This window comes from Sitophilus oryzae, unplaced genomic scaffold, assembly GCF_002938485.1.
Source record: "Sitophilus oryzae breed Bouriz unplaced genomic scaffold, Soryzae_2.0 scaffold_1442_pilon_pilon, whole genome shotgun sequence".
Taxonomy (NCBI): Eukaryota; Metazoa; Arthropoda; class Insecta; order Coleoptera; family Curculionidae; genus Sitophilus; species Sitophilus oryzae.
The window spans coordinates 6,690,619-6,713,287 of record NW_022146107.1 but is presented as its reverse complement, the minus strand read 5'-3'; the positions used below and the strand labels follow the sequence as shown (position 1 = coordinate 6,713,287).

Genomic DNA, 22,669 nt, shown 5'->3' with positions numbered 1-22,669 from the left:
TATATTGTAAACTTAAAGTATAAATAAAAAAATCCACAGATAATAATCTATTGACAACTTTAACCAGGGGCGGATACAGGAATTTATTTTATAAAAAGTAATGTAGAATATGCTTTTTAGGGCGCCATATTTAACACAAAAGCCTAATATTTAACCCAATGTATAGATTTTAGGGGGTGGGGGGCAAGAAAATAATATGTTGCTTTATGAAACCTAGTAGAGGGGTCTGGTCATAATCCTAAAAAAAACTTCTTAAAATAAAAATGTTTCGGGTATAAACGGGGTATAATATTTGGGTATATTTGGGGGTATAAAAATGAGAGATATCGGGAGTTACAATGAAAAAAAACTGCTTCTTCTCATCCAGCACATTATTGTGAATCATTAATGATATATAATTTAACAATAATGAAGCATGCATGAAATCCGGTATATCGTACCTTAAAGACAGATTTCATCTCAAAGTTGTCTATCTAAAGTCAAGTTCTAAACAATCAGAAGTAATTAGAAAACAAATTTGATATATTCTTTAAATTAGACTGGTATTCGATTTTCTAAAATTGGACACCCGACGTTTACTATTCGAAAACAGGGGTATGAATTGTTTCTCATTTAGTAGGTATCTACAATTTTTACATATGTTACTATATAAATATCATTAGATACTAATAAATGAAGCATCTATATTATATACCTACTTATGTTTGTTATTATTTATTTATTATGTATTCTTTTACAGTTAGTAAAATATTTAAGAAAAAATATAACCAAAAGCTTAAGATATATGTTCCAGAAAGAATTAAGGCAAATAAGATAAAAGAATGAGTGTATTCTAATAAATATTAAAATTATTTTAAAAACAACTTAAAATTCCTGTTATATCTTTTTAAATGGTGTATAAACAGAAATTTAGAGTTTTTGGAGAAAACATGTCAATTTCCTTTATAATTTCCAGTTTCATCTAAATATCATATACTGTGCTGGCAACTCTTACTTTTGGGTCGGTATTTACATGTGTGGAAGTAAATCGCATAGGGATCTTATTAAGTCGGTGAGAGAGAGATGCGACGGTGTGCTGTTGCGGCGTTGCCGGTACACCTTTCCTATCAAGTAAAGTAAAATCACGATCGCACACCGCTTATTTTTAAACTTATTTTCGAAAAGATAACAAGATAAAATCATTAGATATGTTTCTGAGCATCTGAAATCGAATTATAAGGATATCGTTAGGGTGTCCATTTTTTTATAACGAGAAAACGTCAGTAATCGCGGTAATTTAAAAACTTAACTTCTTAACACATAACACGCCATAACTTAAGAACCACTTTAGATATTGAAACTTTTTTTTATTTTGAAGATCGGATCTTTTACAATATGTTTAAATAAGAAAAATTTGATAAGGTTTTTTTTCCATTCAAAAATTTTAAACAACCCATCCATTTACATTTAGTGCATAGCAATTTTCAGCAATCGTGTAACTTATTTATTTATAAAGATTTTCACATATTGTTTGCGAAGAAAATATAGCAGAAATATTAAGAAAGTGTTTGAAAAAACTACAATCAATTTATTTCTAATAGATTTTAAGATATCGATTTTTGAATTCAGAGTTCTAATAACGCGACCACTGTCGAACACCAACTCAATTCCACTTATTATTACCAAAAATGCAAGTGTTTCTAACTCGTACTTAAAAATTTTCAAGATATAGGATAAATTACAATGACTCGTTAATAAATAAACAAATAAAGTATCACGAGACGTAATTAATTCGTAAGCTGAACGCATGATGTACACCTCTACCTAGAACTTTAAGTACTGACAGAGGTACTGATTGTGTCGGCCGCTCTGCAACAAATGCTATATCCCCTTCCACGTCTCTTAGCATGTGCAGTTTCTCGGTTTATTTCATGCGTTTGGCAACATGCTTACTGTTCTCTCTTTGTTCGGTACATTATAAAACGCCATTGTACTCTTCTAACATACAGAAATCTCGACCCAAGACTAACCTTTGCCAGCCCTTAGTATATATGATAAGTATTAAAATTGATAGTTACACTTTAAGTTTACAACATATAAGCAGATCTGTACAAAAAGCTAATAGTATTCTCAGGAACGACTTAATATTAATGTTGCCAAACCTTAAAAATGTATTCCGATATTTCAGAATTACTGATTGTACATGCTTTATTTATTTATTTTGGTTAGTGTACACATGCTCTCCCTTTCCAGAAAATACAATTAGATATCTGTCTATATATCATTGTATTTTAAGGTCTTAAGAGCTACATATAAATTAGAATAGAATGTAAAAATGTTACATTGGCACTTTTTTAAGTATTCATGAGATTATAACAATCAAATGACTAATAATACTCTTATATATGTTTAATTACATGGGCAAAAGGTATATGATAGAACACGAGGTGTCATCTCAATGTTATGACGCCATGAAAACGGAGTTCAAAGCTTTACAGTTTTAATTTTAGTTCCTATACACTAGGAAATATTAATATATCTACAAGTTTAAATATTTTCACATGAATTTATTTTGGATTTGAGTAAATATTAATGCTTTGTGTTTGCTCAAATAAATTCGTTCCTATTTAATTTTAATATAATTCAAAAGATTAAGACATTATTTTAAAAAGAATATTCGAAAAAAAGGTTTCTTAATAGACATTAATTATTTTTAAAAAAAATCGTTTAACTCTTAACTATTTTGTGTTTTAAAATCATTCTTCATATTAATTGATAGTTAAAAATCGTTTCTATAATATTGATCATAAATTTTTCATCATATAAGTATATCATTATAAAGTCATCATAGGGTATGCGACTCTAAGAATATTCGAGAAGTTTATTTTAAGGAATACTTTAAATAGATTTATCAGTTTATTAACACCAAATACGTTGTTATGTTCTTTATTTATAAATTGTAATTTTCAATTTTTTTATCATTACCATGAATTACTAATATTATACATGACGTATCTGTTACTTTTTTATCTTAGATGCAACACAAACAAGGAATACATAATTTGTTCGAGATATGTAAAGTTCACTCTTACTGAAAATTAATAAACATTTTTTTTTATTAAGACGAAAACATTAAATTTAATATATATTATACTTTTGTTTAGCAGATTAATTTCTCAGTAGATGGTCCTTTTGGTAGGTGGTAACATTTATCAGAATATACAAGTATACGATATACATTTACTTAATTTAAAACATATGTTCTTAGAAAGCAGAAGCAATCTTGTTTCTATCCAAAAGAGCTACTTAGTAATTATAATTCTGAGAGAATCCAAATTTATTAGGGCAAAAAAAACTTTTGGGTTTATGATTTTTTGTCAGAATATAATAAAACATATTTTACAAGTTGACCTGAAAAATTGACTAGAATCCAAAATAAAATCATGTTGTACATATTATTAATTTAAATATTAATTTTAAGATAAAAGCAACATTAACTAATAATACTAGAACAGTATATAAACCTGCTCTAAATAATCACTCACATGGGAGAAATGTTTATCTATATGTATTTATATTATATTTAAATACGCTACGAGATTATTTAGAAATAATATTTTGTAAATTTCTATTACGTTTCGTAACTAAATCGACATAAACACCTTATTTGCTCAGAAATTTAAAAAGTATTATTTCACATAAGGTCTTAATCTATAATAAATACTCATACGATAAAATACAACTAAAATTTTAATATTATTAATATAACAAATATTTTCTAATTTGCGCCATTTCAGAAAAATGGCTGGAAGAACAGTATGTATAAAAGTTTTAAGATACATTCACTGTGTGTGTCTCTATAAGAAAACGTCACAAATTATGTGTAAAGGGTTGTCATGTAATATGCATTGGTATAATCTCTAATTAGATCTACAAGTATTTTTCAGATAGGAATTATTTCATAAAGAAATTTGCGTTTTTATTATTTTATCAACCTGACTGAATGACTAATGACCAAAAATTAAATTATCTAGTACTATTTATTTCTATAATTATTATGTAAAGTTCATAATTACGCCACAGCCTATTCATTAGACAGCCAGTCGACTTACGATCATTTACGTGGAATTTTGACTGCCTGCATATGTACTAGAATAAGGGCGGCAGACGTACTCAAAAATTAACTATGTCGACTGGCTGTCTAATTAATAGGCTGTGATTATGCTTTCTCAAAAGCGTAAAATTTATTATTCGAATTAAAATATATCGCATAGATTGCCAGATTAAACTAATAAAAACCAACATAAAAAAACTACACTGTATTTTAATTTTATCATAATTAAACACAAAAATGCCCGTTTTCATTTCATTAAAATAATTTAGAGATATTATTAAAAAAAATACTAATTTTTGATTTAGTGCCACCTAATCAAACTAATATTCAAAATATATTATATAATACATTTATTATTATATAAACAGTTCAATAATTCATGGCCTTACGGTAAGTGCTTGAAAAAAATTCATGAATGCCAATACGTACTATATGTTAATATGAAAATGCACGGCCTTCAATATATAAAGTCCTTTGCATAAAGTAGCAGTAATACAACTACAAGGAAATAACTAAAAAATGTCAATTTAGATGGTTATTCTTCCTGTAAAATGCCAGTAAGTTGCAAACAGTAAATTTGTAAATAAGATATATACAGTATGTCCCCGGATGATTGTCTTTACAAGAGAAAAAACTTTTTTATTATTGAAATTTTGAGAAAAATACATTCTTCATAAAAAATTTGCTTGTCCAAAAATGGTTAGTTCTGTTTATACTTTTCCAAATTTCCAAAAAACAAGAAAATATCTTTGGAAAATATAGTTGAATTTTCGTCCTAAAAATCCTAAAAAGCAAAACGCGTTCCTATGGTAATATAATTTCGTTTTCATTCTTTAATAGATTGTGATTGATAGAATTTTAATTAATGTCATATATTTTGCTGTTTTAAAATGTTAAAGAAGCATAAAATTTATTTAGTTCTATGCTACAGAAAGGTGATAATAGTTATATGTAAATGTTATACTTTAACAACAGCAAAAAATTTGACGTTATACAGGGTGGAGCACCTCATTCGCCTCGGTTGATTATACGAAAACGGAAAGATGTAGAAACAAAATATTTTATAGGTATATGTGGGGAGACAATGTACACAATTTAAAATTATTTTGAAATATACAGGGTGTTTCAGAACTAAGATCCATACCAAAGTTATATTTTTTCTTATGGAACACACGGTATTTTATTTCATTTTTGGATTCATAGGCCCAAAAAAAGGCATTTATTATAAGGGTTAAATATGTTTAAAATCTTTAGTTTTTGACATATTTAAAGATATTTAAATTTGCATTCTACAATAGAATAGACTATTAACATCCTGTACATTACTTTTCTCAGAATTAACTCTTATGCTGAGTTTAAAGGTAGAGAAATAAACTTTACTGAAAAATGGTATTGGTTCCTTAAATTTATACAGGGCTATCAAAAGTTGCTGATTTATTTTAAGGATATATTTTTTTAAAACACCCTGTATTTTTTTAAATAAATCGAAGCAGATTCAAATGCTCTTTCAAACTATATAAGGGTTTCGTATACCTATCTAGCTCAGATTTTGAATAAAAAGCGATTTTTAAATAAAATTGCAATCAAGATGGCTGGTGTCGCCATGGCAATTTTCTAGTGACAGTAACTATTTTCAAAGTCGACATTAGTTTATGGACATTATTATTTACAATTTATAACAGTTTACCCAAATTTACATACAATAGTTTAATAAGTAAGTGTTCATTATTTTATCATGAAAAATAAAGCAGTATCTGCTGGGGAAGCGAATGGATATGTTACTAGTGATATTATTTTGTGAGGCAAATTGCTTCTTGGCCTCAAGGGCTTATGCTCAAAGATATACAAATAGGAATCTTCTTGATATGCGTTTCTTTGAAAAACTTCTTGTCCTATATTGCAGAGCTGGTAATGTGGTTTATAAAAAACTTATATTAAAGTTATACTTATTAGGCAGAAACTTGTCGTTGGAAGTGAAAAAAATGAATTTGCCGTAATTGGCTCTTTTATAGAAAATCCATATATCTACAAGTCATCATAAAATAATTCAAAGAACTATATCTTCGTTTTTCTTGATAGAATAATAAACACATATTTAATAAATATTATTTATTAAACTATTGTAGGTAAATTAAATAAAAGTAAACTGGTATAAATTTAAATAAGTCCATAAACTAATTTCCATTTTGAAAATAGCTACTAACTGTCACTAGAAACTTGCTACGACAACACTAGCCATCTTGATTACAATTTTACTGAAAAATCGCTTTTTATTCAAAATTTGAGCCAGATAGGTATAGGAAATCCTAATATAATTTGAAAGAGCATTTAAATCTGCTTCGACTTATTTAAAAAAATACATAGTGTTGCATTTGAAATAACGAAGTTTTTATGTAAAATAAATATTTAAACTAGACCAGCAATTTTTGATACCCCTGTATACATTTAAGAAAGGAATAACATTTTTTCTGTAAAGTTTATTTCTCTACCTTTCAACTCAGCACAAGAAATAATTTTGAAAAGTAATATACAGAGTGTTAATAATCTATTCTATTGTAGCATGCAAATTTAAATATCTTTAAATATCTCAAAAACCAAAGATTTTAAACATATTTAACCCTTATAATAAATACCTTTTTTTGGGCCCAATAATCCAAAAATGAAATAATAATACCGGGTGTTCTATAAGAAAAAATATAACTTTGGTAAAGACAACCCGAGGACATACTGTATATAAAAAAGAGACTTCCAAAATACTGAAACTTTGCGATTGTTTACTTAGACAGGATCAAAGCATTTTACAAACAATTTAAAGAATAGTTAATTAATTTTTTTTTTAGAAAATAAGGAAGTATTCCACATTTTTAACGATTTCCGTATGTTTTGTTGTTACGTTTTAGTACAGCCCTTTTTAACAATTATTTTTAATCTTTGTGATTAATTTTTCCAATAAAATTAATGTACAAGGTTTTAACACAACACGTTCTTTAAATATTTTTCTAGGATCTCATTTAGATACAAATCTAAATATTTAGGTTATTTTGAACAGTACTTTCTCTTTATACTAGTTTTCAGTTGCTGACTCTTTCATTTAAACCGGAAATGGCTACACATTATAAAAATACGGTATAATGTTCTATAAAGCCTGCCATGCACACAAAACCGTCCTTTTAGCGTTTTGACCCAAGAACTGTATACATATATTCTAAAGGACTGTTCGATCGCGTCAAAACGCCGCAGTCGTAGTCACCGTGGATGCTTACGTCACGCAGGGACCAGCGCTCCACAATGCGGCGGATGGTTAATCTAGCGGGACAAAATCTCAGGAGCGATGTTTGACACCATATAGTTAAATTTATTTATTAACATCTTAATTTATTAATAAATACATAAATACAAGATAATAAAACTCGTACATATTCGTACATGACACACAAAAACCGTATTGTAAGCGATTGCCTTTGCTATTGCCAAATAAATAAAATTATGATATCAGGTGAAATACTTACAAAAAACTCTTTAGCAGTTATTTTTTAATTACTTTGTAATCCTGTGTCACCCAGTATATTTTATTTTGAAAATAAATAAGATAAATATTTTAATTTTAATTTTAACACTCGATTATTGTAAATTCATATATAGTAAGTACCTTTTGCCTGCTATTCAGATACTCTTCCAAAATTCAATTTAGATATAACTTATAACAATAAGCTAGTGACAATAAGCTCAACAAACAAATTTAAGTATCTTGGAGTCATCTTTGATAACCACATGAAATGGAATTATCATATTCAGTTTGTGACTAAAAAGTTAAGATCACTTATTGTAATATTTAAGTTTTTAAAAAGTGTAATTCCTATAGAATTACTAAGAAATGTGTATTTTGCTTTAGCTCAGAGCCATTTACAATACGGTATTGTGGCCTGGGGCTCAGCAAGCAAAAATCAATTATCAAGTGTAAATATTAGTAGTGGGAACTATCGAATGAATACTATCGAAACATTCGATAGTTGCAATTCATTCGAATAATTCGATAGTTAGTAAGAAAACATTCGTTGAAAACTATTCGAATAAAAATTATCGAATAGATCCGTCATCTGCCTTGAAATATTGTATTCTAGTAATTCGGCAGCAAAAACCATTCATTTATACAATTCATTCATTTATGAAATTCATTTATTCGTCAGGATCGATTATAATAAAATATTAACTGAATTTTAGTTGTCGCCCGGCGACGTAGGTTTCTTTCCGAGAAACCCGACAGCAGTCGGTGGCAATGCTATGAAAGAAGCCGGCATCTTTGATTTTTTGCGGAGTCAGATATAGATAAGGACACATTATTTTTTTTATTGAGGTGCTAGTATTTACACAGAAAATACATTATGAAGGGCGCTGTTGCCATATTTTGGCATTAGTTGATATTAGCAAAGAATATTATTGTTTGGCTTTAGTTAGTTAGGGATAGTATGTCTATATATTCTGCATTTTTTTTTATTAATATTCTGTTGTTACACTGCAATAATACTTGTTATTTTGGATGTAAGAACATGAAAGTGATTTTTAATGTTTTTAAGCAAAGACTGGTTTAATAAATAATAATAACAGTAATAATTTGTTATACCTATTAACAACAAAATTTAAAATGATTTAATATCAATATTTTTTTAAGTAGTAGCAAAATATAAACAACAAATTAGATGTCAAAATTATTTATATTAGATCCTATTTAAAAATAATATAGTCTTTAAATTTTTTGGCAACGTTGGTTTGTTAAATAATAATAATTACAGAACTAATTTGTTATATTAACAACAAATTTTAAAATCATGAAATATAAACATTTATTAATTTTCTAAGCATGCAGTGTAATGGAACGAAAATATAAATAAAAATTAGAAATCAAAATTATTTATATTAGGTGCTTTATATTACTATTTAAAAATTATATTTACTTTTACTGGCATTTACTTTAAAAAATAAATGAAATATTTCTTCGCAAAAACTACATGTAAGAGAATTAGCATAAACAAAATACAAACATCGTTAACTTTTTTTTTAAATTGGCACGTGTAAAACTTTCATTTTAATTTTCTCACCCCATAGTTTGAGTTCGATAACCATTTACTTAACCACATTACTTTAATATGATTATTAAGTTCAACTAATTCATATTATTAAAACATCTAAAATACAAATATGTACTTTTAAAATTAATTTAAGTTCATCTCATCTCTCTTAAAAATTGCTACTTCTCAAAATTTCCCATTAAAAAATAGACCATATACCATATAAAATTAAATAATTGAAAGATCGGACTACGGAAAACCACACAACTTTTCGGAAAAATTTTGACCACCTGCACATGCACACAATCGTCAATAAATAAAATTAAAAAATAACTACTATTTTAGTATTTTAACTATTTTAATAAACGCAAAAATAGCACAGTATTTATACGGCGAAGTTATAAAAATTTGGAAGAACTAATAATGCACTGACGCATACAAAAATCAAACGAATACTAAATTTCATTTATCAAAAGCATTCGATAGGTAGTCGTGGCTCAACGATAACCATTTAGTCGCACGGCGAGATTGTCACATATGCTTTTATACAAATGAATGAATGATTTTATTCGAATAAAACCATTCGATAGTTGAAATCATTCATTCATTAACCATTCGATAGTCTAATTCATTCGATAGTTCCCATCGCTAGTAAATATAGTTCGGAAATGGTTGCTGAAAATAATATACGATAAAAACTATAGATATCCCTCTGATGCCTTATACCTGAAATAGAAGCAGCCATTTTTGACGCTAAACAATTATTTTGGTTTAATACATTATCTATAACATTCAGCAACAGAAGTAAACATAATCTAATCCCACATTCATACCCACTACGTCGACGCGAATTAACTATTAATGTACCTCGGATGCATAAAACTATCGGACAAAAAAGTCATTTATATGTAGGACCTAAAATGTTTAATGTTTTACCTAAAGAAGTTGTTAATTGTCAAAACATTAATGCTTTTAAAAAAAGATTAAAAGAATGGATACTTGGTAAAACAATAACCGAAATGCATACATTTATACTAAGCAAAATGTGAAATATTAAAAACCATTCACAATAAATATAATATTTGAAAAAAAAATAATGTAATCTTATATGCCTTAGAACTTGCAATCTACCCTATGTCAATATCTGACCGCTGTGTGACTTGTTTTTTAGCGTGATTAAGTGTTGGACAATGAAATAAATTAATTTGATACATTTAGATATAGTTAAGAATTTAGAATAAAATATTGTAGTTATTGTTGTAGAAATAAAACTCCTCAGACAAGGTTCTACCTTAAGAGGATATTATGTTTATTCACTATTTTGTATTCGTAAGTTATGTATAAGTCTTGTATATACTTTGTAATTGGATCAGTTTGAATAAACATTATTTATTATTTATATTATTATTAAGTATCTAAGACAATTTTTTAAACTTTTATTAAAACTAGTTTAAAGGTAAAAAAAGGCTTTAGCATATCATCATGCTTTATTTTACTAAACATCATTGGATGTTTTTGTCTTGAGGAAAATTGCAGAACAGACTGTTGGTGTCATTCATTAGCTGCCCATACAAGGAAAGGCCCGGCCTTCAGACTTGGCCTTGAGGCGGAGCCTTTAACCCAAAATACCATAGGTTTGCGTGAAAGGCAAAGTCCGCGGATATATGGGTAGCTATTAATTTTTTAAACTCAGTGTCTTTCGATGGAGTTAAGGTTTCAACAATTACAGCAGCATTCTTACTACCACTAGCCCTAAAGCTCATAGTACTTGCAAAACCCAATTCTTCTTTTGAATGCTCTTCAATTAACCCTTTAACGAGACGAATGAAATGAAACTTTTGGGCATTCATCTGTTGAGCTTGAACTCCCTGTGACTGTGACTACCTGTGTTGGTAACTATTGGTAACTCAAAAGATCTGCATCATTCAATATATCGATATATGAAAAAAAAGTGAAAGTTTGATATCTGCAGAACAAAGGCACGAAGGATTTTAACAAATAATATACGTACAGTAGAAAAGTACATACCTTTGGCAATCTTCAACATAATTTGGCTTTGGAATAAAATGTATATGCTCTTGTAAATATTTTGTTTTCGTATGATCTCTGCCTTGCTGAGCAGAAAACGACCAAATTTGGATGATAAAAATGTGTCGAAATACCAAGAATATTCATGCATTTTTATATCAATTGGGATGTCTACTATTTATTCTTATAAGTACAAATTATTGGCTTATTTCTAACCAAACGGTTTTGTCCCGCTAAATTTATCTTCCACCACACTGTGCGCTCGTCCATCAAACGCATAAATAACTGTCAATGTCTAACAAATTTAACGCCAACGTCAACTCGGTCCCTAGATGACGTAAAAAAACTGACAGTGCAGGAAGATAGAAATCAAACTATCTTTATCTCTATAGTATCCTCGGTTTTGACCAGAGAATCAGTACATTTTTGACATACATGTCATAAAATGAAAGTAAAAGAAGCGTCCTCTTTAGGTACCCATATTTATTTATTTTTTAAATATCACAGAAACATTTTTTTTAATTGCAACAATATTAAAGTTAAACGGAATATTATAGGTTAAATTACTATTATAAGAGATGTTTCTTCTATTATATCAGGGGATATAGAAACCAAAAAAATGGCGGTTTTTATTTTCGCAACTTGATTAAGAACAGTTCTTCGCAGGTGTGTGTTCTCGATCAAAATAAGCCATTGTATTTTAAAAATAGATATCTAAACATTGGTAGTTAGAGAAAAACTAGCCACAATCACACACCGAACCTTTAAAAAATAAAAGATACTAAAAATATTTACCAATTTTCATGAATATTTATAATTTAAAATACCAATAAGCAACCCTTACGTATTAAAATGTTTAAAAGTAATAGATACAATAATACAAGGTGCTCATAAAATACCGTATGATCGAGAAAAAACGGCGTCAACGATGGCTATGAAATGAAGATCGCTGTCATTTTATATGTAAATTTATATAGGAAATGTCATCGATCGTCATTTCCCAGCCAACTGGACGCCATTTTTTTTCGATCATACGGTATAATATAAATTAGATTCTAGACAATTATGAACGAGTTGTGTGAAAAACCCTCTATGTGATACTAGTTTGATTAGGCGTATTTTTCTAGGCATATTTTAACATATTATAAGCGAAGTTCTAGAATAGTTCAAGAAGAACATATAAAACTGATAAAATGATGAAATTAATTAATATATTGTTACTAAATACAAAAATTATATAAATAAATTACGCTTACATTTTTTTGGCAAAATACTTGTGTAATAAATAAATGTTATAGTTTTTGCCATAAATTTTCAAATATGGCTAAAGTTTATATAACTCTATTATAAGTAAATTTTTAAAAACCAACAAGAGTTTTTATTAATAACACGTTTTAAAAAAAATATTTTTATGAAGTAATATTTCTTAAATATTAATATTCGAGAGGGCTATATTAAATAGTAATAACTTTTAGTAGTTTTGATATTATTGAGAGTAAAGATAAGAGAACTATTTCAAGAATAGATTGTAGAGTTTTGTAAGTAATAGATGAGGAATTATGACAATGCTGTTACTTTAAGTTTATTTTCTATAGTTAAGATTATTATTATTTATTAATCTAATTTATTTAAAACAACAAACACATATATTTTTAAATATCCATATTCAATAGTTGATTTTTTTATTCCTGTTGTGTGTCTGTAATGTTTAACATAAAAGTGTACTTTTAGTGAAAAAGTAAACGCCTAATTAAAAAATGGAATGTACGTATTATTAATTCAAGCTTTATCTTGTCTACAACTTGCCATAAAACTTACTTAACTTTAATCTACGTTCCTTATTTTCTGCCTAATGGGTTCCCTCTTATTTCTTATTTTAATACACACAAAAATACATTTAACACTCAGACTGTTTATCCAATTTATATTTTTTTGTCATATTATCAGTATTTAAGCTTAAGTTTGCCTATTTAACTATTCAAAAGCATACATCACATTCATTATTATTTGTACATGATTGCAACAAAATATATTACTAAGAAATTTCTTGGTTCTTCGGATATAAACATAGATAAAAGAAATAAATTTAGATTGGAATTACCTCGGCTTGCCGTTTTTTTTGCAACATTTTGTTTTGGATTGCGTACGTTGCAGGGCGCTGCTATAGCGGTTACTAAGAACAACTGGAAACAAGGACAGGAACTATTTAGTTAAATCTCTGAGTTAAACTAATAGGACATAAAGCATTTTCTCTTGTCAAAGTCAGGTATCTTCAAAAATTAAAAAATCCAAAATTTAAACCGTTCTTGTTGAAAAGATACCGAAAAGTGTATAAGCATTCTTTCCCTAAGACATTGTGATCTAGAGAGTTTAATTTTAACCGGATTTACGCAAACCCTTGATAACTGTGAAAAAGTGGCATAAAAAAAAATTAAAAACTGATGTGTGAACTGCCAAAACGAACGTGGTATAAAACAATGGTTTCCAAAGTAATCCACATATTTTCCAATATTGAATTAATACTTTTAAACCGGTGGAATGAGTTTTTAACTATGATCCAACATTATAATAAATATTATAGGTATTATGGTTATGATTTTTTTGCTTCGCGCTTCACACTGCTGTTCTTAGATTTTTTTAATATATTTTAAGTAATTCTACAGATGGTGTTTATTTACAATAAAGTTTTATAAATGTAACACACACATTTTGTTTAGAAAAATAAAAGAAAGTAATAATAAAATTGAATATAAAATATTTCCGATATAATTACGGAAAATGTCGAACTGCTCCAGAATTACCAAAAGTTTGGATCGCGTCCGCTACAAGAACAGCGCCAAATAGTATTTACATAGTACTAATGGACACTTTCCAATCTAAACTTGTTTCATTTATCTATCGATATAAATGAAGTTTTGACACTTAATAATTGACATTTTATGATAGACAATCCAGTAGCAGCTTATAAATCTATGAATATTTTCGAATACTTGATTCATAGTACTTAAGTGTCTACACAGTCATGGCAAGTCTAAATATAATATACTTTTACTTTTAGCTCGAATTTTCCTAGATATTAGTAGTAACTTTACTAAGTTTCAAAATTAACTAACTAAAAAGTCTAAATTTTTATGTAAAAAAGTTGCACGTACTATTTTCTAAAACAAGGGAGTTGCGACTTAAAAAAAATACTTAAAATAAACAAATAGGAAAGCTTCTCAACGATCGGAAATATCAATATAAAAATACTCTTTAAAAAAATAACAAAAAATTGTATTTTTAAAATCAACTATTGAGATAGATTGAAATAGAAATATTGCTAGTTCAATTTTATTATTATCACAGACCAAGATAGAATATACATATAACAGACAACGTTAAAGTAATGTTTATCATAAAACATAGTGTCTAATTCAAATTTATAATATTTGATCATGCATTTTTTGGTCCGAGTACAAATACCAGTTTGAATTAATTATATTATTGGTAGTTAATAAATTTCCTAAAGAAGGAATCTTTTTGTAAATATGAAATACATATGAATTTAAAAATAAATTGGTTGTAAGAAGGTGTATTTAACTATTTGTATTTATTTATTAGACACTATATGAATAAAATATAATATCGTTATTTTTATCTTCAAAGCAATTAAATCACTTTGTGATATTTAACTACGAGTTTAAACATTCATAATTCATATGACCATGATTCACATTTTCTCATTGAAATCAATCCAATATACGGGGTGAGTTTAAAGTACAAATATTTTCAGGCCTGGTAAATCTCGACAAAATAAATATATTTTCTCTTTACCGCTTTTCATAATTAAGTTCTAAATATTCAAATTATTATACTTTGAAAATTTAAGAACCACTCCTATTTTTTAACGTTCCTCTAAATTTAGTCTAGTACCTATATTGTCATATTATCAAAATATTATATATTTTAACTAAAAGTTTTACAATATACCACCCCTAAAAATATTAGCACTCTTTTAAAACTCACCCATATTATGATGTAAAAAATAAAGTTATTAAAAGAAGCAAAAAGTTGTTAATGTGTGTGGATTTTAGCTTTTGAAAATTTAAAGAGAAAAAGGTTTCAAAATAAATTTCTAAATTAAAATATATTCTAACCATCTAAAACATACGTTTATTAATTTATTGTGTATCTCAACGAGACAGAGTGTCGAACTTAAAAAAAAAAGAAAAGTTAAAAATATTTTCACCACACACAATATACTTTTGATTTAGTAAAATATTAAAGATAGTTAAGTACTGTTAATAGTTTCTTTTTTAATTTTGATTAGTTGAAATGTTACCAGTACTAGATTTTTAGAATTACATAAGTCAGTTAATACAAAACATTCATTCTTCTATTTGAAATATTACGTAAGTAAGAATATTTAATTTTAACTTAAAAACTAGATAGATTGCTTAAAACATACCATAAATATATAAAAACTATAAGTTATGTGTTTCTTTTAATATGAACATTGTGAGATTTCATGACTAGAATAAATAAAATGCATTTCTCGCGTACGACTCGTGAAGTTTCAAGAATGATTATGAACAATGTATAATGTAGTTTGCCAATGGAATGTATAGATGGTGTAAAATGCCGGAAATATAACTCGAAACAGCTGAGAGGTAATTCATATAAAATAGATATGTTTCTAATAGAACAGTATCATCTTGTTTCTTGTTTGAAAGACCTTCATGACAAGAGTAGGATAAATCCAATTAGCATCAACTGTCCAAAACTGGAAAAAAAAAAGATGAAAATGTAAGGATCTATTCAGTGACGACGTATAACTAAGTAATTAGTGCGTACGTACGAGGGTAACAGTTACTAACTGTCATTCTAGTTAGGAGCTATCAATATGAGTTTCTAGATAACTATTCTACTTAATTCAATGTCTTATAAGTAAAAACACTCATAATACACTCACCGGCAAAAAAAAAACCGCCACTAAAAACTAGCTCCAATTTCAAAGTTGGATTTCTCGCAAACCGCTCATTAGATTTTGATGTTTTTTTTTTAAATTGTAAATTAATTCCTTCTTAACGGATGCTACGTCAGAAATTTTTATTCCGAATATATTTTGAGCATGTACAGGGCACAACAATAAAACGAAGTTTTTTGCCCGAACTTTTTAACACCCTGTAGGGTGCAGCAACTGTAGTAGCTATTGCTAAATCAAATCACATTGTAGCCTCATCTTTTGTGAGCATTTTGTTTTTTAATCACGACTATCTCTGTTTAATTGGAGATACGCTGCTTTAAAACGAACGTCTCGGAAAAATGGTCCGCAGGCAAAACCGCAATTCATCCCTGAAAAGGACTTTAGTCCATTGCTCAATATCCCAATTCACATCTAAACGCGCAAACTGAAGACGTGCTCGACGATGTCTTGAAAGTAGCTGGGTTCCTGTGGCTGGCCTCCTTGCAGACAAGCTGTTTTCTTTTAGTCTTCGTCGGATTGTTCTCTCACTGACTTGAGTTCCACGCACGGCTTGTAGCAGATGTTGATTCTGAAATGCTGTAATTCTACGATTTCTTAAAGTATTCAGGACAATAAAGCGGTCGTCAATTGCATTTGTCTTCCGTTTTCTATTGGAACCCAATCGACTGGTGAAATTTCCCGTTTCCATATACCGAATCCAGTCATCCTGGACTGTTGTCGAGGTATAACCAGGGTATCAAACACATAACGTTGACTTCGGCCATTCTCAGTTAAAGCCACAATACGAGCAACATCCATCACAGATAATGGCATTCTTTAATTTGACAACCGTTGCTTTCATTATTTACACATTAATCTTTCTGCCTGCGAAGTATTTTTCCGAGACGTTCATTTTAAAGCAGCGTATCTTCAATACAAACAGAGATAATGTCGTGATTAAAAAAAAAACAAAATGCTCACAAAAGATGAGGCTACAATGTGATTTGATTTAGCAATAGCTACTATAGCTACTATAGCCTACACCGTGTTACAAAGTTCGGACAAAAAACTTTGTCTTATTGTTGTGCTCTGTATACGCTCAAAAAATAATAAATTCGAAATAAAAATTTCTGACGTCGCATCCGTTAAGAAGGAATTAATTTACAATTTAAAAAAAATCATCAAAATCTAATGACTGGTTCGCGAGAAATCCAACTTTGAAATTGGGACTAGTTTTTAGTGGCCGGTTTTTTTTGCCGGTGAGTTTATATAACGCTAATATACCTTCAAAATAAGGGTAAATGTCTTGTTTAGACATGCTGGACAAACTCTGGATTTAAGAAAGAGAAACCCATAAACTCTGTTTGATCGAGATTCATCATGAACAGCTTATCAGTTGGAGTGAGATCTGTTTTTTCAGACGTAAATTGTTTGTCGAAGTTGCTCACATCTTTACGATGTTTCTGAAAGGATATAAAAGGATATTAATATATTTGATTTCTCTCTAAAAACCAATATGCTCTTTAGGCATAAAAATGTGCCAGTTAAAAAATAAATAGAATAGCCCAAATTCATAAATATATTTTCAACACCCTGTAGCATCTAGCTCAAATAAATTACTTAAATCTTTTTCATCATATTTAGAAAATTTTCCTTCTAAATTTTCCGACTTTTAATTGATTTCCGACTTAAGTAATTGAAATATTACAAAAACTACTAGTTTTAGATATACAGGGTGTCCCAATATTCCGTGGACATAGATCTACTACGTATTTTTGGAATCAAAATAAGTTCATTGGACACAATTTACCTCTATACAAAAGTGTTTCGTTTGCCCGTCAAAGAGCATCATACTTTACAAAAATAAACACATTTTTTCACATATTTCAATAACTGTTATTCCGATTTGAATGAAATTTTGGGTGTCTATGTTTTGCTAAGTGCTTTAACATTTGACATTCACAAAAATCAAGAAAAAGTACGGGAAGGGTAAAAACTACCCCCACACCATTGGACACCCTGTATAACATTATATCGTAGATAATGTTTCTTTTTACTTTTAAGTTTATACATACTATGTATATATATATATATATATATATAATATATACAATTTGTAAAATATATACATACTATAATCCGAACTCCTCGCCTGTTTAATCCGAACAGGGTGAAAATATTGAGTGTTCGGATTATCTAGGCCTTACTGTATATAGTTCTTTTAAATTGCAAATATCTACTTACAATTTTTGGTTTGAAAGGTGGTTGTACTTCTCTATTTTCAATTCTCTCCCAATCAATTCTCCTAAAGAATGGATGACCTCTTACATCTTCTTCTCCTCTATTTCCACATCCCAACCTTTTGTTTGGGTTTTTAGTTAGAAACTGGAAAAGTACAATAATAAAATCGGCAACAGTAGATATTGTTTAAGCCTCACTCCTTTGCACACGTCTTTTGCTTCCTTCGATAATCCTTTAGGGTAACTAACATTGTGATCTGTGATAGAAGCGAATAGTTCCTCTTCGTCTTCTCCATCAAATGGTGGCTGACCGACTAGCATTTCGTACAGTAGTACTCCATACGCCCACCAATCGACTGACTTACCATAAGGTTGATACAAAATAATCTGAGGAATAATTTATTATTAATAGTAAAACACAGAGACTGCAAATAAATAAATGCTAAAAATTGAGGGGATGACTGTTGAAGAATAGGAGAGGGTTCATTTACAATTTCTATGATATTTATTTCTATGGAAGATATTTTGCTATAAAGGGTGAGTATTAAATATGTGCAAATATTTTTAGAGGTGATATATTTCGACCCCAGGATACGTCTATAAGATTTTTTTTGCAAAAAAAGATGTTGAAAATCGCGCATTTCCTTTTAAATGTTCCTGTATATTTTAGAAAACTTTTTAGAACTGCCTGTTCACCGCAAATTTTCCCACGGTATAATTTCTTAATCTCTGATATTACCATGATTACGGCTTTACTCTATGGTTGCGGAACTAATAGTCTAAGAGCTATATAGCAACGTTTTCGAGAAAAGAAGATTTTAAGACGTCTGGCTCTTTGATATATCTTTTACTATGCTCTCTGGAACAGCATGCGGCCCGTCTGGCGGCCGATATCCGTTGCGTTCACTACTGCACATTGGAAGAAGAGCCTATATTTGTTTTTTAATTTAGTCCTATAAATTCTAGTATTGAATATAAATCGAACATATCTCCAGTGCAGTGCGTAAAGTTTCCAACTACGAACCGACGGACGATTCAGAGTTCGAACCTGGGTCAGGGCAAAGACTTTTTTATTTTATTTTCGTATATATTCTGAGAGTAAAGTATTAAATAATTCTGGTGATTAAAAAAACAAATATTTAATACTTTACTATCAGAATAAAAACGAAAATAAAATAAAAAAGTGTTTGTTCCTGACCCGGATTCGAACTCTAAATCGTCGGTTCGTAGTCGGAAACTCTACGCACTGCACTGGAGATATGTTCGATTTATATTCAATACTAAAATAGGACTAAATTAAAAAACAAATATAGGATCTTCTTCCGATGCGCAGTAGTGAAAGCAACGGATATCGGCAGCCAGACGGGCCGCATGCTGTTCCAGCATGCTGAATCGTCGGTTCGCAGTCGGAAACTCTACGCACTGAGCTATGGAGACTCGGTCGGTTTATATTCAATACTAGAATTTAAAGGACTAATAAAATATAGGATCTTCTTTCAATGCGCAGTAGGGAACGCAACGTTTACCGGCAGCCAGACGGGCCGCATGCTGTTCTAGAGAGCATATTAAAAGATATATCAAAGAGCCAGACGTCTTAAAATACTTGTTTTTCCCCGACGTTGCTAGCTCTCGTACTATAAAAGCGTATGCAAATATGGAAAAAGTCGTATCTGTGGCTCTCAATTTTATTTTAATTAAATATATTTTTTTAAAGAAATCAAACTTGAATAACTCGGTTATTTTGGACTGATTTGAAAAACAGTAAAGAGAAAATATGATTCTTTTATCGGGATCTACCAGCCCTGAAAATATTTACACTTATGTAAGACTTACCATGTATAGGGTGGCCCAAAATCACATTGTAACAACTTATTTAAAAAACAGCATGCACTAGAAAATATAAATTTAAGTATGTCACTAATCAAATCGCGTTTCTAGGTAGAATTTTTATTTGTCATATACCGGATGTTTAAACAATTAATCAACTCGCAATATTATTCTGCATTTCACTCAATTTATGTTTTGTTAATGTTAGAAATTTATTGCGTTTAGTGTTAAGAGAGTGCAAGAACAAGACTAAGACTTCCTTGGTCTTGGTCTGGTCTTGGTCCAGCCTTAGTCTTAGTCTTGCAGACTAAGATTAAGGTTACTCATTAACTGCAACTAATAAATCTCAAAACTTGACATACGATATGTCATTCTATTCATAGTGTCATTTTCTATCGAATAAAGTAAAAAATACCGAGAGTGACATATGAAAATCACAAGTTGTAGGTATTTCCGGTAAAACAGGAATTTACCGAAAACAATTCAATACTTCAATCAGTCCTGATTTGTGTTATATACTAACATACAAAATCTCGTTTATTTATCTGAAAAAATAAAAAGTTATAGGAGTGAGTTTTAACACCCTGTATAAAATTAATTTTATGAACGCAATTTAAAAAAATTCCATTTGCCAATTTCAATTTTCTAGCGCTAGTCGTTTTAGAAGTAGACAAATAATATTGCCATTTTGGGTGACCCTATAACTAAATAACTCTGTAAGAAATATACATCATCACAAACTAACTTAAACAGATGCGACACCTTATGGGAAATTTTGTGTTCAAAAAGACCTATGTTCGGAAGTGCGACGACAGAGCGGCGATACCGTCGATGAAGGCAAAATATTCGGCCAAACAAACAGCCGTGGTGACTTCAAATCGTTCCCGCACACCCCCTTCCCGAAGCTTCGATTTCTTTCGTTCTTTCTCGCATTTAACCTTGCCTTTGATACACCGCGCCGCCTCGTCTGGCCGTCGCAGCCGACGTACGATAATAAAGTCAAAGCGAGATTGCCAGCTTGAATTTTTTTTATGTGAGAATTAAATATTATATGTACTTCTTGTATTAGCGCTTTCTCCTGGATAATAATAAATAACTATAATTACATGATGTTAGGAAATATCAGCTAATATTTATTTGTAAAGTATGAGAAATTTTCAAACTTTAACAATGGGTTAAGATCAATACATATGTATAAAGAAAATGACCATATCTTTAAAATTAGAAATGATATAAAATATCAGAAATATAAAATTCTTAAAGAATAGGATCTTTGTTGTCAGCTTGCCGTTTGTATTTAGCTGTACTTCCAGCTGTTAATTTCAAATATTAATCTAAAGTCTATCTACTATTAGATAGCTTAAATTATCTTTAATTATTTTTATATCCTGCTTGTTAATAGTTTTATGCACTACTATCATTTTATTTGATATTTTAAATTGATTTAAAATTTAGCAGCTGATCTTTTATATAGCAAATAGGTACTTTTATGATACAGACACGGCATATTGTTTGCATGTGCCGTGATACCGATATAGTTTATACAAATTGGTAAGTAGAATTGGCAACAGTGTCCTAGAAAAAGAATATGGGAATCTAAGATGGGAATATTGAAGGTTTTCAGGGGATTTTTAAGTCAGTTTCTTCAGTTGTTTCACATGGATATTACATACATCATTATTATTAGCTGTTTCCGATTTTAATTTTCCGTTGGGTTTTGTTGGTTTACATTTAGTTAGTTCACGGTGTTCTTAATATTGTTTTAGTTAATTCATCTATTCAGTTTAAGTTTCTTGTTTTGATTTTATTTAAAATGCTTTTAAAAAAATGTGCTTTCAATGGATGAGAAAACATTTCACTAAAAACTGAAGAAGATACATTTTTTAGATTTTCTAGGACTAAATTATATCAAAAACTGTGGGTGTTTTTTTCCGAAAATACCTAGATTTTCTAATACGAAAAAATCGAATAGACATACAGTTCGATCAAATAATCGACTTATTAACTAGGTACATAAACTTTGTAAAAATATTATACTTCTATGCCAGGTAGTAATAAATTTTCATGCCAACTTTCACCCCTATATCATCCCCGAGATGAGGAATTTTCAAAAATTTCCATTAACATACAAACTGGATAAAATGTTCTCACATTTATGTCCTGAGCCTGAGAAAAACAATATGGCGATATTATTATATAACTTGGTAATATTTGACGGGTAGTTTCATCTCGTTGGAATTTGACTTTCGAAAAATCTGTTTGTCAAAAATAATTTTTTTTACGTCAAGCAGTTAAGCAGAATCGTAGTTAATCAATTACCCAACTTTTGAACACCCAGTATGATTTTTTAAAAAATTCAAAATATGTAAAAAACAAAATAAATTATGCGTGTCCAAGCGTTTTCCCGAAAGACTAACCGTTTTTTAAATAACAAATATTGTAATATTTGAGGGACATTTTCACCCTCTTG

The 22,669-nt window shown here is 29.1% G+C and overlaps 1 protein-coding gene across 1 annotated transcript in view; it reads right to left on the bottom strand.

Moving 5' to 3' along the window:
* Positions 1–14,522: 14,522 nt before the first annotated feature.
* LOC115877169 (protein kinase C, brain isozyme) overlaps positions 14,523–22,669 on the bottom strand; it is a 91,779-nt gene continuing 83,632 nt past the window's right edge. Inside the window, exons 12-15 of the mRNA XM_030893327.1 lie at positions 18,571–18,759; positions 18,377–18,517; positions 17,417–17,595; positions 14,523–15,949 (exon numbers count right to left, since the gene is read on the bottom strand). Of these exons, the coding sequence (XP_030749187.1) occupies positions 17,443–17,595; positions 18,377–18,517; positions 18,571–18,759 (483 nt within the window). The 3' untranslated portion in view covers positions 14,523–15,949; positions 17,417–17,442. The remainder of the gene's footprint in view (positions 15,950–17,416; positions 17,596–18,376; positions 18,518–18,570; positions 18,760–22,669) is intronic.